The sequence below is a fragment of the Crocodylus siamensis genome, chromosome 15 (genome assembly GCF_052110815.1).
Source record: "Crocodylus siamensis isolate JL-2025a chromosome 15, ASM5211081v1, whole genome shotgun sequence".
Taxonomy (NCBI): domain Eukaryota; kingdom Metazoa; phylum Chordata; order Crocodylia; family Crocodylidae; genus Crocodylus; species Crocodylus siamensis.
Window position 1 is genome coordinate 25,376,265 of NC_143409.1, and position 17,002 is coordinate 25,393,266.

Consider the following 17,002-nt stretch of genomic DNA (forward strand, 5'->3'; position numbering starts at 1 on the left):
GCATTTGACACTATAAATTAAGCAGCACTACTTGAAGCAAACTATTTTCTAAAAGAATCACCACACATTAAAAACTGTAATGTGCTGTTAAATCTGTGTTATAGGTTCTGGTTGGAATAGTAAGATCTGTTCCCATGAGAAGTCTTCCTATCAATTGCAGGGTTTGGCCACCTATTATAGAAAAATAATACTAATCTCTTTAATGGTAGGCAAGGTTCTTTGAGTAGATGTGATATCTTTTATTAGACCAACTGAGTAGTGGGAAAAAATTCTTAGCAAGCTTTTGGGTGCAGTCACCCTTCAGGCATAGGGAGTATCTCCTGTTCATGTCTTCAATCTCTTTAACAGCCCTTAAAAAATTTCTTTAATTCTAGCTACAATGCAAGTAATATTACATAAACCAACCTGGGTCCAAACTGAGGTGAATTATCATAGTGGAAGTAGTATCTGTAAATGTATTTATCCAAATCTTCAAACACCTCTTCATCATCATTTTGGTAATCCTTCATTTCTTCAAGATAATCCTTAACATCATTAACAAAGTCAGCGAACAGCATCTGGTCATGTATAAAGACCCCATTATGGAAAAACTTATTAATGAAATTCTCTAGTTCTCTCCAGTGATGGAAATTGTCTACTTCTTGCTGTAAATACTTTTGCATTAACCAATTAAATTCATCCACTCTAATAGGGTCCAATACCTTATTAAAGAGGCTAATGAATTCCTGATGAGCACATTCAAAAATACCAGAGCAGCCTTTTAGGACAGAGCGAGGTTTTCTGTTACACAGTGGGTCATTGAGACATTTCTGTGAATTTGTATCTTTCTCAAATGTTGTAAATTCAGTTGGTCTTTGTTTTCTTCCTTCTTTGAAATCATTTTGCATGCTGGGCCCTCTGTGGTGCATATGCTTGTAACACTCGTTAGGTTTATATTCCCGATAAACAGTTCTTGCTTTTTTGTTTGCCTCATATCTTTTATCACCAGACTTCTTCTCCTTTTCATCAAAGATATTTTTGGTGGTATCCTTGAAGTGTCTGAATGTAGACTTCACAGAATCAGAGAATTTTTTCAGGTTTTCTTTCACTGCTTCTTTAGCCTGTTTAATCTTTTCTTTATGGTGTCTTACAAACTCCTTTGTGGAATTTTTCATCGCATCAAAAGTTTCTTTAACAGAGCCAAAAAATGTTTCTTTTGACTTCTTCTTTGTTTTACTTGTTCCTTTTCCACTTTGCTTTTGTCCCTTTTCATCAACTTCCTGTTTTACATTTTGGTCCTTCATTTCAACATACAGCTTCTCCCACAAATCAGAACGTTGTTGTTCAAAACTTAGCTTCTTTTCCAGTTCTGCTAGTCTTCCCTGCAACATTTCTATTTCCTGAGTTTCTCTCAACATACTGTCTGTGTCCATATCACTGGGTGTCTGACGGGAACTTAATTGCTCTAGTTCTTCTTTGAGAGCTTCTGTTATTTGGCGTTCTTTGTCAAGTTCTCTCCTTAGCATTTGTGCTTCTGCGAAAAGTATCTCTTTTTGCCTAAGGAAGTTGTTATTCTTTTGCTTTTCCTCTTCTAAATGTTCCTTCAGTTTCTGATTTTCCATAACAATTGAGTCTGTGCTAGTACCTTTATCTTCTAAGTTCCTAATTTGTTGTCTCAGCTTCCTTAACTCTTCTTGCAGTGAGGCCAAAGCTTTCTCTTCATTCTCAAGAGATTCCCTTAAGTGCTGATTTTCTGTAGCAAGACTTCTTTTCTGAAATTCGAATGATTTCTTTTCCACTTCAGTAGATATTAGGCATGTTGCAAGGTCCTCTTTTAATGACTAATAAAACCAAAAACAAAGCAAACAGGTTTAATTAGGCCTAACACTTTTATATCCTGAGAAACTATTAAACTAAATCCACCTTTATAAAATCATTTAAAAAAGCACAAACTCAGCTTCAACTACAGCATAAAAGTTTATAACCTTCATCCTTGTAGTAACCTTACATACACACACACACGAATATATATTCTAATAAGTTACACACCCACCTTAAAATAGTTTCTATTTGATCATATTTTCCTAGTTTATTTGAACAGGATGTCAAGGGAAACAGCAAGAGGTCAATAGCTGTGTTAGTCTAAAGTCAAACAGAAGGCAAAGTAGATTTGCACCTTTATGCACTAACTAAAATCAGAAGATGCATCTCTGATTCAGTTAGTGTCAAAAGCCTTACTGAAGTCCAAATGTATCACTTACACCAGAGGTGCTCAACCTCTCCATACGGCAGATTGGATGATTGGCGTGAGACTTTTCCACAGACTGGATCAGACCCCAGTACTACCAGACTGGGGCCCAGTGCCACCTCCCTGGAGTACACACCACCAGATCAGGGCTCCACACTGCCTCTCAGGCCAGACTACCTCCCTGAGGTCCATACTACCCACACTGCTTCCCCTGGTTGTGCGCCACTGATCTGAGACTCCAAGCCACCCATGCCACTTTCCTGGAGCTCCTTGTCACCCACACTACCTCCCTGGGCCTCTACACCTCCCTTCTCAGCTTCTCACTGTCCACACGACCACCCTGGGTCTCCATGCTGCTTCCCTTAGCTCTATGCCACCTCCCTATGGCTCCGCACCACCTCCCTCAGCTCTGTGCAGCCTCTATGGGGCCTCACACCTTCAGATCTGGACCGTACAGGTTTCCCTCAATTTATGTAGGTTCTTTATATGTGAATTCACCCTTATGCGATGAGCATACTTAGACCCATGATTTGTTATATGTGAGGTAAATTCGCTCTTATACAATCAGCATAGATGCCAACCCCCTCCCCCCACCCAAGCAGGTAAGTATGTGGGGGGAAGGGAAAGGGCAGTGGCCCCATTCACCCCAGCCTCAGCTGCAGCAGCCCCAGGAGTGGCCAGTGCCAGCACCTGGCAGCCGCTGGGCCGCACCATGCTCTGCCTGTCCCCCCACACCTGGGCTCACTCCAGTTCCCGGGCTGTAGTGTGCCGTGGTGCTGGCAGTTGGTGTTAGCTGCTCCCAGGGCTGTTCCAGCATGGGCTGGGGTGAGTGTAGACAAGTGGAGCCCCAGGCAGTGTGGGATGCAGCACTCAGCCCAGCTGCAGCGGCCCTGGGAGCAGCTGACACCAGCTGCCTGCACGAGAGCATGGCGCAGCCCAGGAGCAGAGGTGAGTGGGGATAGGCGAAGCACGGTGCAGCCCAGCGGCTTCAGGCAGCTGGCACTGGCCACTCCCGAGGCTGCTGCAGCCGGGGCTGGGGTGAGTGCCATTCTGTTCTATTTTGCTGCCTTGTGCAGCTCTGGGAGCAGCACCCCTTTCCCCACTCCTTCCCTAGTCCCAGCCTCACTCCCTCACTGCCATGGGAACCTATCCCTATTTGTTACATTGTAAAGTGGGTTCACTTTATGCAAATTCGATTTATGCGCCATTCTCCAGGAGCGCGTGTACAGCATAAATCGAGGGAAACCTGTACTGCCACTACTTGGTCCTGCGCTGCAGAATTGTGTCCCACACCACCTCCAGCTGGCCCCTATGTGCTCAGATTGAGCCCTGGGCCACATCCACATACTGATCTAATATACTCTCCCCACTGGAAGGTCTCCCCAAGGCTTCAGAAATATGGCAACCGGGGGGGGGGCGGTGGCAATTGCTGGCACTCCTCCTCCGCCGCTGTCAAATTTTCAGACCAGTGGGGATACCTGCAAGCTGCATGTCATGGTTCTGTGGGCTGGATCTGGTGCATGGGCTGTGGCTTGAGCACCCCAACATACCATTTATACCCTTAATTTTCATCAAATCTGCTAACCTGAGACTGGCCAAGCTTCAGAAGGTGAAAACAATAATTTGTTTCAGGCAACTAAGACAAATAATATCTTCTCCATCAATTCTTGATCAGTGATCCAGTGCACTAGACATGTACAATGAGAGTATAGTCTTCACTGAATCATATTTAAAAAGCGCACATACCCCTACTTTGTGGTCTCCTTTTACTTCTTGCTGTTGTTGGCATTGATACAAGTCATCCTTCATTCCATTCAGCTCATCTTCATGAGTTTTTTCCACTAACTGCTGACGTTTTTGGATCTGAATTGTACCTAGAGAAACAAAAATTGTTTACTTTGTTGTTGACTCAGCATTTAGAAATGAAAGGCACTTACCTAGATGATTCTCACTCTCTGCAAATGTAGAAACACTCTTAAATTGTGTATTTCTATTTGGCATACTGACTAATGTTGTGTTCAGTCTATTTTTATAATCATTATAGTCTTCTAATTATTATATAAGGATGCTGTTGCTTGCAACAGCTGGCAATGTCATAAAAGCCAGCAGAAACTGCATTTTGTGCTGGTTTGATAAAAGCAAAAACATATTTTTGCATGCCAAGTCACAAGGATTAGAATTAACTGGAAAATACAATATTTAAGTATAACCAAACAAAAGTTATGCAGGCAAGTAAACATGTAAATTTAACTTGTTTCTTAATAGAATGCAAAACAGCCATGCTAAACGGGAGTGGCATAATTTCAGACTGCAGCTTGTAGAAGTATGGTTTCCCATTCTTTAATATTATAATTAAGAAGTATCTAGACATTCGCATGCTAATTTCCTGTCTAAGCAAACATACAATTCTTACATAAAATTAATAGCTGCTGCAAAGACAAATGGTATTTTCACATAGGATCTGATCTTGCAATCCTTATTTCGTATTCACAAAGGTAAAGACTCCAAAGTTAGGTTGGTGTTAAATAGCCATGTTCATATTGTTTAGATATCAGACACATGTTTTACAATCAACATCTTTTCTCTACTAGCTACAAATTCACTATTTCCTAAAAATATTTTCTTAGTAATACTTGCTCCCCAAAAGCAATATTAGTTTTCTTGTATTGGATCCACTGTTCTGAATAGAAATAATAATTCATGGGTACTTCTATCCAATACAGTGGAACCTGTAAATAATTATAAACTATGACAGCAGGATGAATCTTCATTTAACTGAGGAAAAAAGCACCACTGTGTTAATTTTTGTGACAGATCTCTTTAACATCTTATCATTTCCTAAACCAGATGTCAAACATGGACTGCAGGCTGGATCCAACCCAAAGAACCATTTCATGTGGCCTGTCAGTAGTCCAATGGACTACCAAAGCTGGGAGGTAAGGCCTGCCACAGAATTTGGGGTCCCTAGACCCAGATGGACATGGTAATCAGCACAGCCCTCCAGCTCTGTGCTGCTGCCCAAATGCACTCTGCCGCACAGCCCCACCTGGGGACAAACAATCCCCAACAGGCTTGGTGGTGCCAATTTGACTAGCACCACAACTGAAAGGTACCTAGGGGTAATAATAGACCATAGTATGTACGTGAGCTGTCAGTGCAATGCTGTAGCCAGAAGGGCAAACAATACCCTGGCATGCATCAACTGATGCATCTCAAGTAAAACCAAGGAAGTGATTCTTCTGCTTTATTCAGCAGTGGTGAGACCGCAGCTGGAGTACTGTGTCCAGTTCTGGGCCCTGCACTTCAACAAGGATGCAGAAAAGCTTGAGAGAGTCCAGAGAAGGGCCACCCGCATGATCAGAGACTTGCAAGGTAAGCCATATGAGGAAAAGCCGAGGAACTTGGGCCTCTTCAGCTTAAAAAAGAGAAGGCTGAGAGGGGACTTGATAGCAGCTTACTGCTACATCAGGGGAATACATCAATGGCTCGGTGAACAACTGTTCACAGAGGCACCCTTGAGGAAAACCAGGAGTAATGGCCACAAACTCCCGGAAGACCATTTTAGGCTTAAGTCTAGGAAAAACTTCACAGTCAGGGTGTCCATACAGTGGAATAAACTCCCTCCAGAGGCAATGCAATCACCTACCCTGGAAATCTTCAAGAGGACACTGGACGGTCACCTTTCCTGCCTACTGCAGGCTGGACCTGATGATCTTGCAAGGTCCCTTCCAGCCCCTAACAATCTATGAATCTATGCCTCCAGACCCACACTGCTATCCAGACACAGACCTGTGCCATCACATGCCCCTGCCCCACACTGCAGCATGTCCCAAGCTTCACGCTGCTACCTAGTGAGAGCCCTGTGCTGTCATGCCCACGGCTCCACACAGCTGCTCAACCAGAGCACCACACCACCCCATGCCCCTGGCTCCATATTGCTGTTTGGCCACAGCCCCGTGCTACCTCCCAGCCAAAGCCCCATGCCATCACACAACCTCAGCTCCACAATGGTGCCCTGCCAGAGCCCCACACCACCACATGCCCCAGCTCCATGCTGCTGCCCTTCAGCTGGTAATTAGTAGTAGGGAAAATAGTAAAAGATGCTCAAGAAGGAGGTGCCATCAATTGTGGCCATGGTTTACACATGCCCCCTCCCCCACCCCATAACAGGCATGCCCCACACTTTGGGAAACACTAACAGCTCCTACTTTAGAAGCCTTTTTAAGCTCTGCTAATAAACTCAGCTCCAAAAGAAAAGGAATGCTATTTCTGGGCCTCAGCTATCTCACAATCCTTTAGGCACAGTCCTTAGTCATGGCCAAGTTGAGGCTTTTGTCTCTATATTCTAGCTTTCCTAAGTTGCTTGCTGCTCCCTGCAGTCTTACAGTTATACACTATCTATGAGGAAGGGAGACAAAGACAAGCAGTTCATACAGCCCTATTTCTTTCTCATTTCTTTCTCAAGCCATAACTCTCAAGGCTCCCTACCTAGAGTCTCCTGAATGTTTAACCTGAATAAAGAGGTAGCTATCTGATTAACATCTAGCTAACCTGTCTACAGCTTTTTCTTTAAAGAAGCCATGTCACAGATGAGGGAGCAGTCGGGCCCCAATCCCATGATTCCTTAGGGCAATGGTTCTCTACCCACAGCCTGCAGTCAGCCTAATCAGCACACTGCTGTGGCCCACCTGACACCCTTTTAAAACATCTTTAACTGGATACACATGAATATGCAGCTCACATAACACACTGAGAGCTGCAAGTGTGGCCTACTATGGCAAACAGGTTGAGAACCACTGCCATAGAGGAAACCCTATGAGACAAAACCAGTCACTTTAGAGAGCTATAACCATGAAGCAATGACCATTTCACAGCAGCCCTCAAACTAGAATTCACTAGACATTAGAAGCATCTTATAAAATAGCTGAATGGAGTGCAACACCAAAGTCCTAGAAAATAAAAAAAACACAATTCATTTCCCAAGGAAAAGAAAGCTTGCAGATTTTTCACAGCTGCCTGGCTACTCTGTGGAGGTAGGAAAATTAGAGAAATTTTAGCTCACATAACCACTCCTTTTTTTTTTTTACTTAGAAAAATATTAACTAGATTTTTTTCCTCCAGTCTAACAAAGACATTTTTTCTTTCTTTTATCTAAATTAGTGTATCACAGCCCTTATGAAAATATGATTTTTATAAATTAATAATATGAGGTTTTCATCCATATATTTTAAAGTACTTTATAATGAAGTACTTTAAAGCTAAATCCCATTTTCTAGATGAGGAAACAAAAGAAAAAAGTGACCTGAACAAGCTGTCACAGTAAAATGTTATCGGAGGAATGGAACCATTCATTGGTCCACACTGCTTTTACCTGAACAATATGCATAATCAATCTGTTTTCCTATGCAAATAATGGATGCAAACACATGCAAGCACTGCATAAAAATATATTCCAGAACTGATTTGTACACTCTTGATCATGCTAGCAACTATTAAGCCTCAATAACAAAACAATATATGTATGTTAAAAGTTAATCTGATTGCAAGCACAACATTTTACACATGACATTCAGCAATTCTTACCTTCAGGTTTACCTGAGAACAACAAATTACATTCAAGGGTAAATTCAATTTAAAAGGTATATACTATACATATTTAAACTTGCAGTAGTCTAATAAAACTCAATTTAAAAATGATTATATTCCCATTTTGGAACTGTTATTTTAATCCAGGCAAAATTACAATACAGTCTGCATTGCTCTTTGTATTATAAATATTAAGTAATATAACATTACAATGCCCATTGTGGCAAATAGAGATGGAGGAAGACTGTTGGGCCCTTGACTTAGCAATTTTGAGAAAACTTAGTTCCAGTAACTGGAGTTCCTCAAGACACAGTGTCCACATATACATTCTCAACTAGTAAACACATCTCACCACGAGCTGACCAGGAACTTTTCTTGCCATAGCTTTATGCACAGAACGTGCCCCGGCCCCACAACGACCCAGGAAGCCAAATGGCCATGCACACTTCAGGCTCCTCAGTTTCCTCTCAGCTGCAGAGGCCTAACTGCATCCAGCTCCAAGAATGAGGAGAAGAGGGTGGGATATAAATGGGTAAGTAGACACTACATCTTGAAGATCTCTAATTACTTATATATTCCCTTTCTTCACTTGGTTATGAAGTCTCATACTTTGGCTACTAAGGTGAAAGTTGGAACCACCTGCCCGAGCCCAGCACCAGAGAACAGCCTCTAGAGTAAGGATTCTGCCAAAAGCAGTGCCAGGCTTTTTGGCAGATAGTCCTGGAGAAATTTCAGTGTTGGAGCCTGAAGAACCAAGATTTGATAAAGAAATCTTCAAGGAGGAGAACATGTAGTTTGGCTTTCCTCTATTTCTGGATCTGGCTTTGGAAGGAGCAGCTGGTAGTGCATTTAACCCATGCCGTATGACCACCTGATACCTGCATCAATCCACTGCAAGAGGGTCCATTTTTGAACCTCAGTGATCAAGAAACTGACACAGTAAATCCACATACAGTCCTAAATAAGAAAAGAGAAAAGCATCCAGGAACTAAAGAAAACATGAATAAGATAAGATTTGGAAGCTGCCTTATGACACTGAAGAAAAATGGAGGTGGGGGAAACTAGTAAGGAACATAACTAACATCCTCACAGAAATGGAGAGGAGAGCAACAAAAACAAAATCCAGGTGAACAAAAAGGTAAGGAAATATAAATTAAATAAAAGGAAGTTATTGAAGAAAAGTGGATATAACTGATGCCCAAGAGAAATTGTGGCCTGAACAGTTTCATCCAGGCAGCTTTGTGGAACTAAGGAGCAGGAAGTGCTCACTCCCCATTATCCCCATTAGCCAGGAATGGTGGTAGGGCCAAGGGAATACTCCATAGCAGGGGTGGTCAATTATTTGGGCCAGAGGGCCTCTTATGGAGTTTGGGTGAGCTGTTGTGTGTTGGGACAGCAATGCCCCACTCCCCCCTGCAACAGTTCACCAAAACTCCCTAGGCCTAGGGGGCCCTGCGGCCCCCAAAATTCCCACCCACGGACAAAAATAACAAAGGTTAGGGGACCCTAACCTTTGTCCCCCCACTTCTCCCTGCACTCCCTCCCTAGCTCTGACATGAGTCCAGCTGGTGTAGCTCCTACCCAACCTGGCCATGTACCAGGGATTTGGGTAGGGGAGGGAGCGCAAGGAGAAGGTGGGAAACTGGCCTCGCTGGGCCCGGATAACCTGCTGCTCCCAGTCCCCCTGTACCTGCACCCCCTGTCCCAAGTACCTGGCATGCAGCCAGGTTGGGCAGGAGCTGAACCAGCTGTATCCATGTGGCCCAAGGTGGCATGTGGGAATACAGTGTAGGACTGGCCCAGCTGCATGCCAAGAACTCGGGGCAGGGAAAGGGGTGCAGGGAGCTTAGAGTTATCTGGACCTGGTCAAACTGGTGCCACGCTGTGTTCCTGCACACCACTTGGAGCCATGTGGGTGCACCTGGTGTCGCCTGAAGCCATGTGGGAATACAGTGTGGCACCAGTGCCTGCACCCACATGGCTCAAAGTGCCTGCACCCCTACCATGCCCCAGCCCAGCAGAGCCCGAATAACCTGCAGGTTCTGGCTCTCTTCCCTACCCCCCACCTCGCCCGTCCAGAGGGAGAACCTTACCTGAGCTTTGACTTGCCGGGCACAGGGTTGGAGCAGCATGCAGACAGACTCTGAGCAGAAGCCTGGCTAGGAGCTCAGCATCCCCTGCCTTGGAGCTTACACTGGGGATTAGGGGGCAGAACAGTATGGATTAGCTGGGGAGGGGAGGGGCTACTGCTGTTGCAGCTCACTGTCATGGGGAAGGGAGAAGGGAAAGAGCCAAAGAAAGCTAGGGAAGCCATGGACTGGATACAGTTTTCCTTCAGAGGAGCAAGTACAGGCCATGTAAAATCGTTTGGTGGGCCAGATCTGGCCTGCAGGCCGTATTTTGTAAAACTATGTTTCATGTCGGTTTCGGATTCAGCGTTTCAGAGGGACAGTGATTCATTTTGATGTTTTGAATCACTGTCCTGTTTCAATTTGGCCAAATCTCTTTTGGAGTTTCGACGCTGTTTTGGTGTTTCAGCCATAGGTTATAATGGGGAATCACTAAAATACCTTTAACTTTGTCAATTCTTGCCTGATTCAGATGAAAATTGCAAGGATGGTAGCCCCGTCTGCGGGCATGAAGCCTGCCAAGTTTCAAGAAGACAAGTGCAGGTTTTTTTGTGACACTGCAACTCAAACTCTTCAAAGCAAAAAAAATATCATTTCGCAGCTGCGGCAGTAGGCTGTCATCCTGCACACAGCGGGACAGCGCCCCCCGGAAAGAGTCTGGCACAGACCCACAGCCCTTCCAGGGGCCGCAGGCTGCCGGATCTGCATGCGAGATGACAGCATGCTGCCGCTGCAGACTGGAACCAGCACCAGCACTGAGTTCTTCCAGGCAGGCTGGAGCTAGCGGCAGCACTACAATCTTCCCAGCACACGGCTCAGGCTGCACTGAGTGGCTGCCTGCTCAAACCCTGCATACAAATCCGGGGGGGGGGGACACTGCACCTCCCAGGAAGAGCTGAGGAAATGATCAGAGAGCTCAGGGAGCTAAATATCAATATCAGAGCAGTCTTTCCCTCCCTCTTCCTCCTTCCTCTTAGTTTTTGTTTCCCTGCAAGCCCGGCTCTGAAATTCTCAGAAACATCTCCAAAACGTTTCAGAGCTTTCAGTTTTGTTTTGGAGCCTTCCGTTTCTATTCGGATTCAGTGTTTTGGGTGCTAAAATAGACCAAAACACCTCTGAAACGAAATGGCTGTCAAAACTGCACACAGCCCTAGTATTTTTCCCAACCCTGCTCTACAGGTATTCCTATGACAACAAAAAGTCTCTGATAAATGCTTTGGGGTGTGATATGTGCCCACCAGTCAAGTATCTTTAAGTGAACAGTTCTCAAGAGACAATCATTCAGTTATGATATACTAAGTTGTTCCAATAGTAGCGGACTCTTCAGACAGTGCTACAAAAGGCTAAAGAGAAGTTGCTGCTATGCTGAATTTTATCAGTATGCCCACAAAGTGCATAGAGAATTATGGTACACTTTCAAGAGATATTTCACATAATGCCTTTTAAACAGAAGACAAATATTAAAGCCAGAATTGTCTTCCTTTATCTTATCAGCAACAATAAGTATAACTGAAAGAACAGCTCAAGAACAAAAAGTATATAAATATTTAAAGGTGAACAAACTGAAAAAAATTATTAGTAGTAATAGGTATTTATTGAATGAAGTAATTGCACATTATTATTTATGAACAGAGCAATATATTTTCAGTCTATGAGGATTAACAAGCTAAAAGACAAGACAAGAAATAAAACATATCTAAGGGTAAAATAGGTATACACAAGATTGTATTAATGGGATGCATTCCTATGCGCTTTTATTATATGAGTTAAGAAAGCCCTAGACAAAACATTAAGAAATAAAAGTTACTTGTTATTACAACCTGTACTTCTGATTAAACCAAAAATAATACTAGAAAATGAAGCTACTGACATGTCAGGTTGAATTAATTTGAATTACAAGAAAAATCTCAATACACTAGTATTTCAAATATGCATTTTACAGACCATCCCTCAAAATTATGTAAATTAATCTATTTGCTACATACTTACCATAAAAGTGTCCAAATCCCATGCTGACTGCTATCACCAAAGCTAGTATAATGCATCGATTAAGGCCGCTACTGAACTGGCGCTTCTGTCTCTCTTCTTTGGGAGGTACATTTTCCTGCTCATTAGATAGCCCCACCTCCGATTCAGAGCTAGAGGCTAACCTTTTCTTTGCACGTCGTCTTCTCAGTGCAGGACTAGACTGGCTGCTAGTTTCATCACTACTTGATTCATCATCAGCAGGCTGAGAGGGAAAGACTGAAGAGTGAACATAACAATTTTAAACAAATCAATTATGAAGCGTGTCTCCCATTTTGTTTTCTGGCTATACTAGATTTAATTTAAAACCCAGCTAATGAAGTATATTTTGCTATTTTGCATTTAGAGAACGCTGTATGTTATATCCTACATAAATGGTCATGTAGAAGAAAAAGATGTTTTTATTTAAGAATGTCATATTGCCTGGTCTAAAAACTATACTTCCTGGGTTAAAAATCTATTAACATATGCAAATCCAGGAAACAAGGATGAAAACAAGTTCTGTTCCAATTTGCAGTCAAATAGTTCCTAAGCGGTTAAAGTCCGATTATGAGAAAGTTTTGCTTTCTTAAGATAATTCTATCTTCTAAAATAAAGTAATGGGATATAATTACAAAAGTTATGAAGTGAGAAATACTACTTCCATTTTTACTGCAGATTACTGTTAAACATGAAAGAACCCTGCGTGGTCAAGTTTCATATACATGCCTGTGTGTGTATATACACATATCCATATCCATCTATAAATAAAAAAAGACAATGAACTACTTAATGAAACAGCAGCTGCTGGAATGAAAACCTAAAAACAACATATTCTAGAAATGATTTGCTGTATTCTTTTAAGCAGTATCACTCAACGCTTTATACTCAAATGAACTACAGAAACAATTCTAGATAACGTTTGCATTGTCTACAATAATAAAAATGATGATTACTAAGTAATTATTAATAAAATATAGTTTTCTATTACATCATTTTTTAGAAGAAATGTTTTTATTTTCCTTAAACAGCTACCATAGCTCCCTACTACAATCTTTCCCCACCTCCCTGAAAAACACTTCAGCACTACTGCATAGGAATGAAGAGACTGTTTTTACCACTGTGTCTGCGTAGTTATAGAGTAGTGACAGCAGATGAAAGAACATTATATATCTGTGGTATACAGAACTTGTATCTTGTACAAAACCTTCTATCTAGCCCTCCCTAGCGCTCTGGAATCAAACAATTTCTGTAAATCAAGCTAGGATCAGCCACAATTTAAGTCACAACGTTTAACTAGAAAAAGAACTACAGGGATATCTGCATTTTACTGCCAGTCTCCTGGTAAGACAATAAATGCTTATGCACGTGGCAAAAATGTGCTACAATGCTATAAGATGCATATGTATTAATTCTCACGTAACAGATCTCCTCCAATTATGCTTCTTTCAAATATGATCTAAATACTACAGGAATCATCCTGTCAATATCTATAAAATATAGATGATAGTAATTATTCAATTAAAGAAGTCCAACAATGGAGCTATTATCCTTTACTATGCAATTTCACAGTTATAAAACCATTCAGTTAAGCAAACCATGCAAAATGTCACTGGACCAAATGGGAAAGCCAAGCAATGCTAGCGATAATCAAAGCAAAGCATCAGATTTTAAAATGCCTCAACTGAAAATAATATTCACATTTACCAAAAGTATGCAGCAGGGCTAATTAAGCCCATTTTAGATTACTAAGTACTACATAGAATATTAACGTAAACTCTTTTGGCCTGCCATGGAAATTTAACATATCAGATCAAGAAGGAAAATTCTCCCTTTATTAAAAGTTGATTTAATAAATGGGCATTTCAATAACACTGAAACGTTTAAACAGGTTATCAGATGTAAACCTTGAATTCAATTAATATCATCTGGCAATTAAAGATAAGCTTTCTAAAACTGACCATTCAAGCAGCAATGCACTCCTACAACCCAAAAAGATGAAAGCCAGTGTCAGAAATGTCTCAGTCAGGTAAGAAAAAGAAAATCAGTCCTCGAACTAGAATTCAGAAAGTGGAGCCTGAAATTGGAGGACATGCACATTCTATATGCTCACCCTTATAAAAGACAGGGAGTATTTTACAAAATAGTATTATTTTTGCTAACCATTTAATATTTCAAGTTTAATTCAGTTGGCAGGGTAAGCTTACACATGTGAAATATGAACTGGTTGGGGGAACAAAGTGGTTTTTTAGGGCAGAAAACCTTCTTATAGTAGTTGTCAGGGTTTAAATATGTTGCTATACACTAGCATTCACAGAGAAACAGGGTAGAAATTCAAGACAAGGCATGGTCCAAAAAAGTATCAAAACTAGAAACTTGATGATACAGCAGAGTTAGGGGCAAGGTTTTCTGCAACATTTCAACCTAGGCAGAAAACCAAGTGTAGATGCAGTTCCACTGCATAAATGTGGCATAAAGTATTTTTTTGCCCAATGAAAAACTGGTGTCTACATACAGAATGTTTGCCCTGTTCTGCTATCTCTGAATTTAGGAAGTCTAAAACCTTATGAGAATTTAGATACCCAATGATAGGCAAATAAAAATCCACATTTGGATGCCATGTGTTTTCACTGGTCAAAAGAAAATGCCAACTAATAAAATTATAAACAGCTTTCAAAATAAATGCAAACTTGCTCTATACACTTTCCACAGTGCATCACTGGTATTAGTATAATGCACTATATTGAAGATCAGTCTGAAATGAGCTTAACACATTAAAGTCAGTCTTTCTCCAGATACACACACATCTGGAATTCAGCAACACTCGTTCAATTACCTAGTCAAGCACAAACAGTAATACATTATTTTAAGAGTTAACTGGTATGCATTCCAATTTTAGGCACATGGTCCAAATTAGTGAAAAGCAAGTCAGTCAAATGTGCGCTAAACAGTGGTTCTGAACACTTGTTTGGAGCATCACCACTATAAGAATAAGTCAGTACTAGTACTTTAACATTGATCCATGCTAGACACAAGCAGTCAGCTTTACACAGAAGCTGATCAAATTTAGTCACAACACCTTGGAAAGGAAGACTGCCAGACACAAGTTTTTTCAGTTCATCGCCCCATCCCCTTAAACACTCTGGAATCTTCCTCAGCTTCTCCAACCAATTTGCTTTTGTATATAAAAACAAAAAGAAGAGTTTAGAGCTCAGTCATAAAGGAAAAGTAAAACAAAACTGAAATCACTTGGAAAATTTAAAGAAAGAAATTAACAGAACCTTTGTTAATAGTCAATGGGTGGGTCAGATTTTGATATTATACAATTTCTAATGCCTGAGGACATTAGTAGGCATAAGATAGTGTCTCCTAAGATACATATGCTCTACACCCACATTAGAATAAAGCTGTTGATAAGCCTTCCTCTTTAAATTTTAATACAAAGGCAGTATAATTTGGAAGCAGGGCAAAAATAACCTATTATGAATGGAAATGAAAGCTAAGGGAAAATAAAACACTGTGAAGCAGGATAAGCTAGGAGGTAGAAAGAAGATGAAACTAGAGACAAGAGCAGTAATGTATAAGTCTAATGTAAAAACAACTTTCCTGATTTTTCACATTCTTCTTCAATATCACATTGCAAAATATTTTTTATATCCAAGGCACACTTTCAGCTTTTCCACATGATATTACATTATTATATATAGTGGGAATGAGTGTATGCTGAATTCTAACGTAACAAAGGGCTTTGTCTGTCTGTGTGGAATGCTTTTGGTCAACTGCTCATGCACCACCGAGAGGGCAGGCAACAACTTGCTGCACGGACCCAGGCGGGGAGGAGGAGGAAGTGGAGGTGAGTGCACACACACCCAACAGCCAGCAAGGAGAGGGAGGCAGCAGAAATGGAGGAGTGGGGTGAAGCACCGTTGCTCAAGGGAGGAGGTGGAGGCAGGCAGGGGGAGGGAGACCCCACACCAGTGGCTGGAGAAGGAGGCAGCACAGGGAGTGTTTACATGGCCAGCCCCGAAGAGTGAGCAGGGGCGGGGAGGCCATGTAAACACTCCTTGTTATTTTAAATCTGTCATTCATAACTGTCAATTGGCTAGTTCATTTATAAGCATGTTACTGTTATTACCATATTTACCAAGATCCAAAATGACTTTGAGTTTTACCCTCTCCACCCCCGCCCCCAAATAATTAGATTCTATACATAGAAACTCTATACTTTTTAAAATAATTTTTCATGTATAGAATCTAATCATTGGAGGGTTTGTCTTAAAATTCATCTCTCCCTCCCCACCACCGTTACAGCAAGGAAAGCAGTAGCAGGGGGGCAGGGGGTAGGCAGCCTGGCACCTCACTGCCCCTTGCCCCCATAACTGTCCCCCTGCCACTGTCATAGTGCCTGTGCACCTTTCTGCATGCCTTCACTTCGCATGTCCCCTGCCATCTCTGCCCTCCTGCAGACTCTGCCTCCACAAGTGGCCCCTGCAGCTTCTGTCCTATCCTGCAGCTTCTGCCCTCCTGTTTGTCCCCCTCCCCTACAGTTTCTACCCCAGGGGTGGGCAAAATGCGGCCTGTGGGCCAGATGCAGCCTGCCAAGCCATTCTATCCGGCCTGCAGGGCCCCTAAAAATTCTAGAAAATTAATATTCATCTGCCCTGGGCTGCCTGTCATGTGGCCCTTGCTGGCTTGCCAAAACTCAGTAAGCGGCCCTCCACCCAAACTAACTGCCCACCCCTATTCTACCCCAGTCTACTTACTGTCCAATAGGACTCCAAACCCATTCTGGCCTAGGCCTGCAGCACAGAATAGCTCCAACCCTGGCCTGGCCATGCTGCAGTAAAGACAGCTGGCTGTGGCCCAACCAAGCTGAAGATACCTGGGATACCCCTTGTTCTGTGTCCTGGGCTAGAACAGAGTCAGTCGTGTCAAACAGTAAGTTGCTGGAAGGGTGGGGGAACAGAAGTTCCAGTGGGCAGACAGTTGCTGTGACTCCAATTCTGATCTTGACCCCAGGTCAGGACTAAAGTCAGAGCTGCAGCAGCTACTTGTC

At 42.3% G+C, this 17,002-nt stretch overlaps 1 protein-coding gene across 8 annotated transcripts in view; it reads right to left on the reverse strand.

Moving 5' to 3' along the window:
* Nucleotides 1–17,002, reverse strand: part of CCPG1 (cell cycle progression 1) — a 59,924-nt gene that overhangs the window by 18,478 nt on the left and 24,444 nt on the right. For 5 of the 8 annotated variants that reach the window (XM_090029499.1, XM_090029497.1, XM_090029500.1 and 2 more), the window contains exons 7-11: nucleotides 15,026–15,121; nucleotides 11,932–12,186; nucleotides 7,811–7,822; nucleotides 3,974–4,101; nucleotides 406–1,820 (exon numbers count right to left, since the gene is read on the reverse strand). In XM_090029499.1, coding sequence (XP_089885625.1) covers nucleotides 406–1,820; nucleotides 3,974–4,101; nucleotides 7,811–7,822; nucleotides 11,932–12,186; nucleotides 15,026–15,121 — 1,906 coding nt within the window. The remainder of the gene's footprint in view (nucleotides 1–405; nucleotides 1,821–3,973; nucleotides 4,102–7,810; nucleotides 7,823–11,931; nucleotides 12,187–15,025; nucleotides 15,122–17,002) is intronic. The other 3 variants (XM_090029501.1, XM_090029498.1, XM_090029502.1) reach the window with 3 other exon arrangements.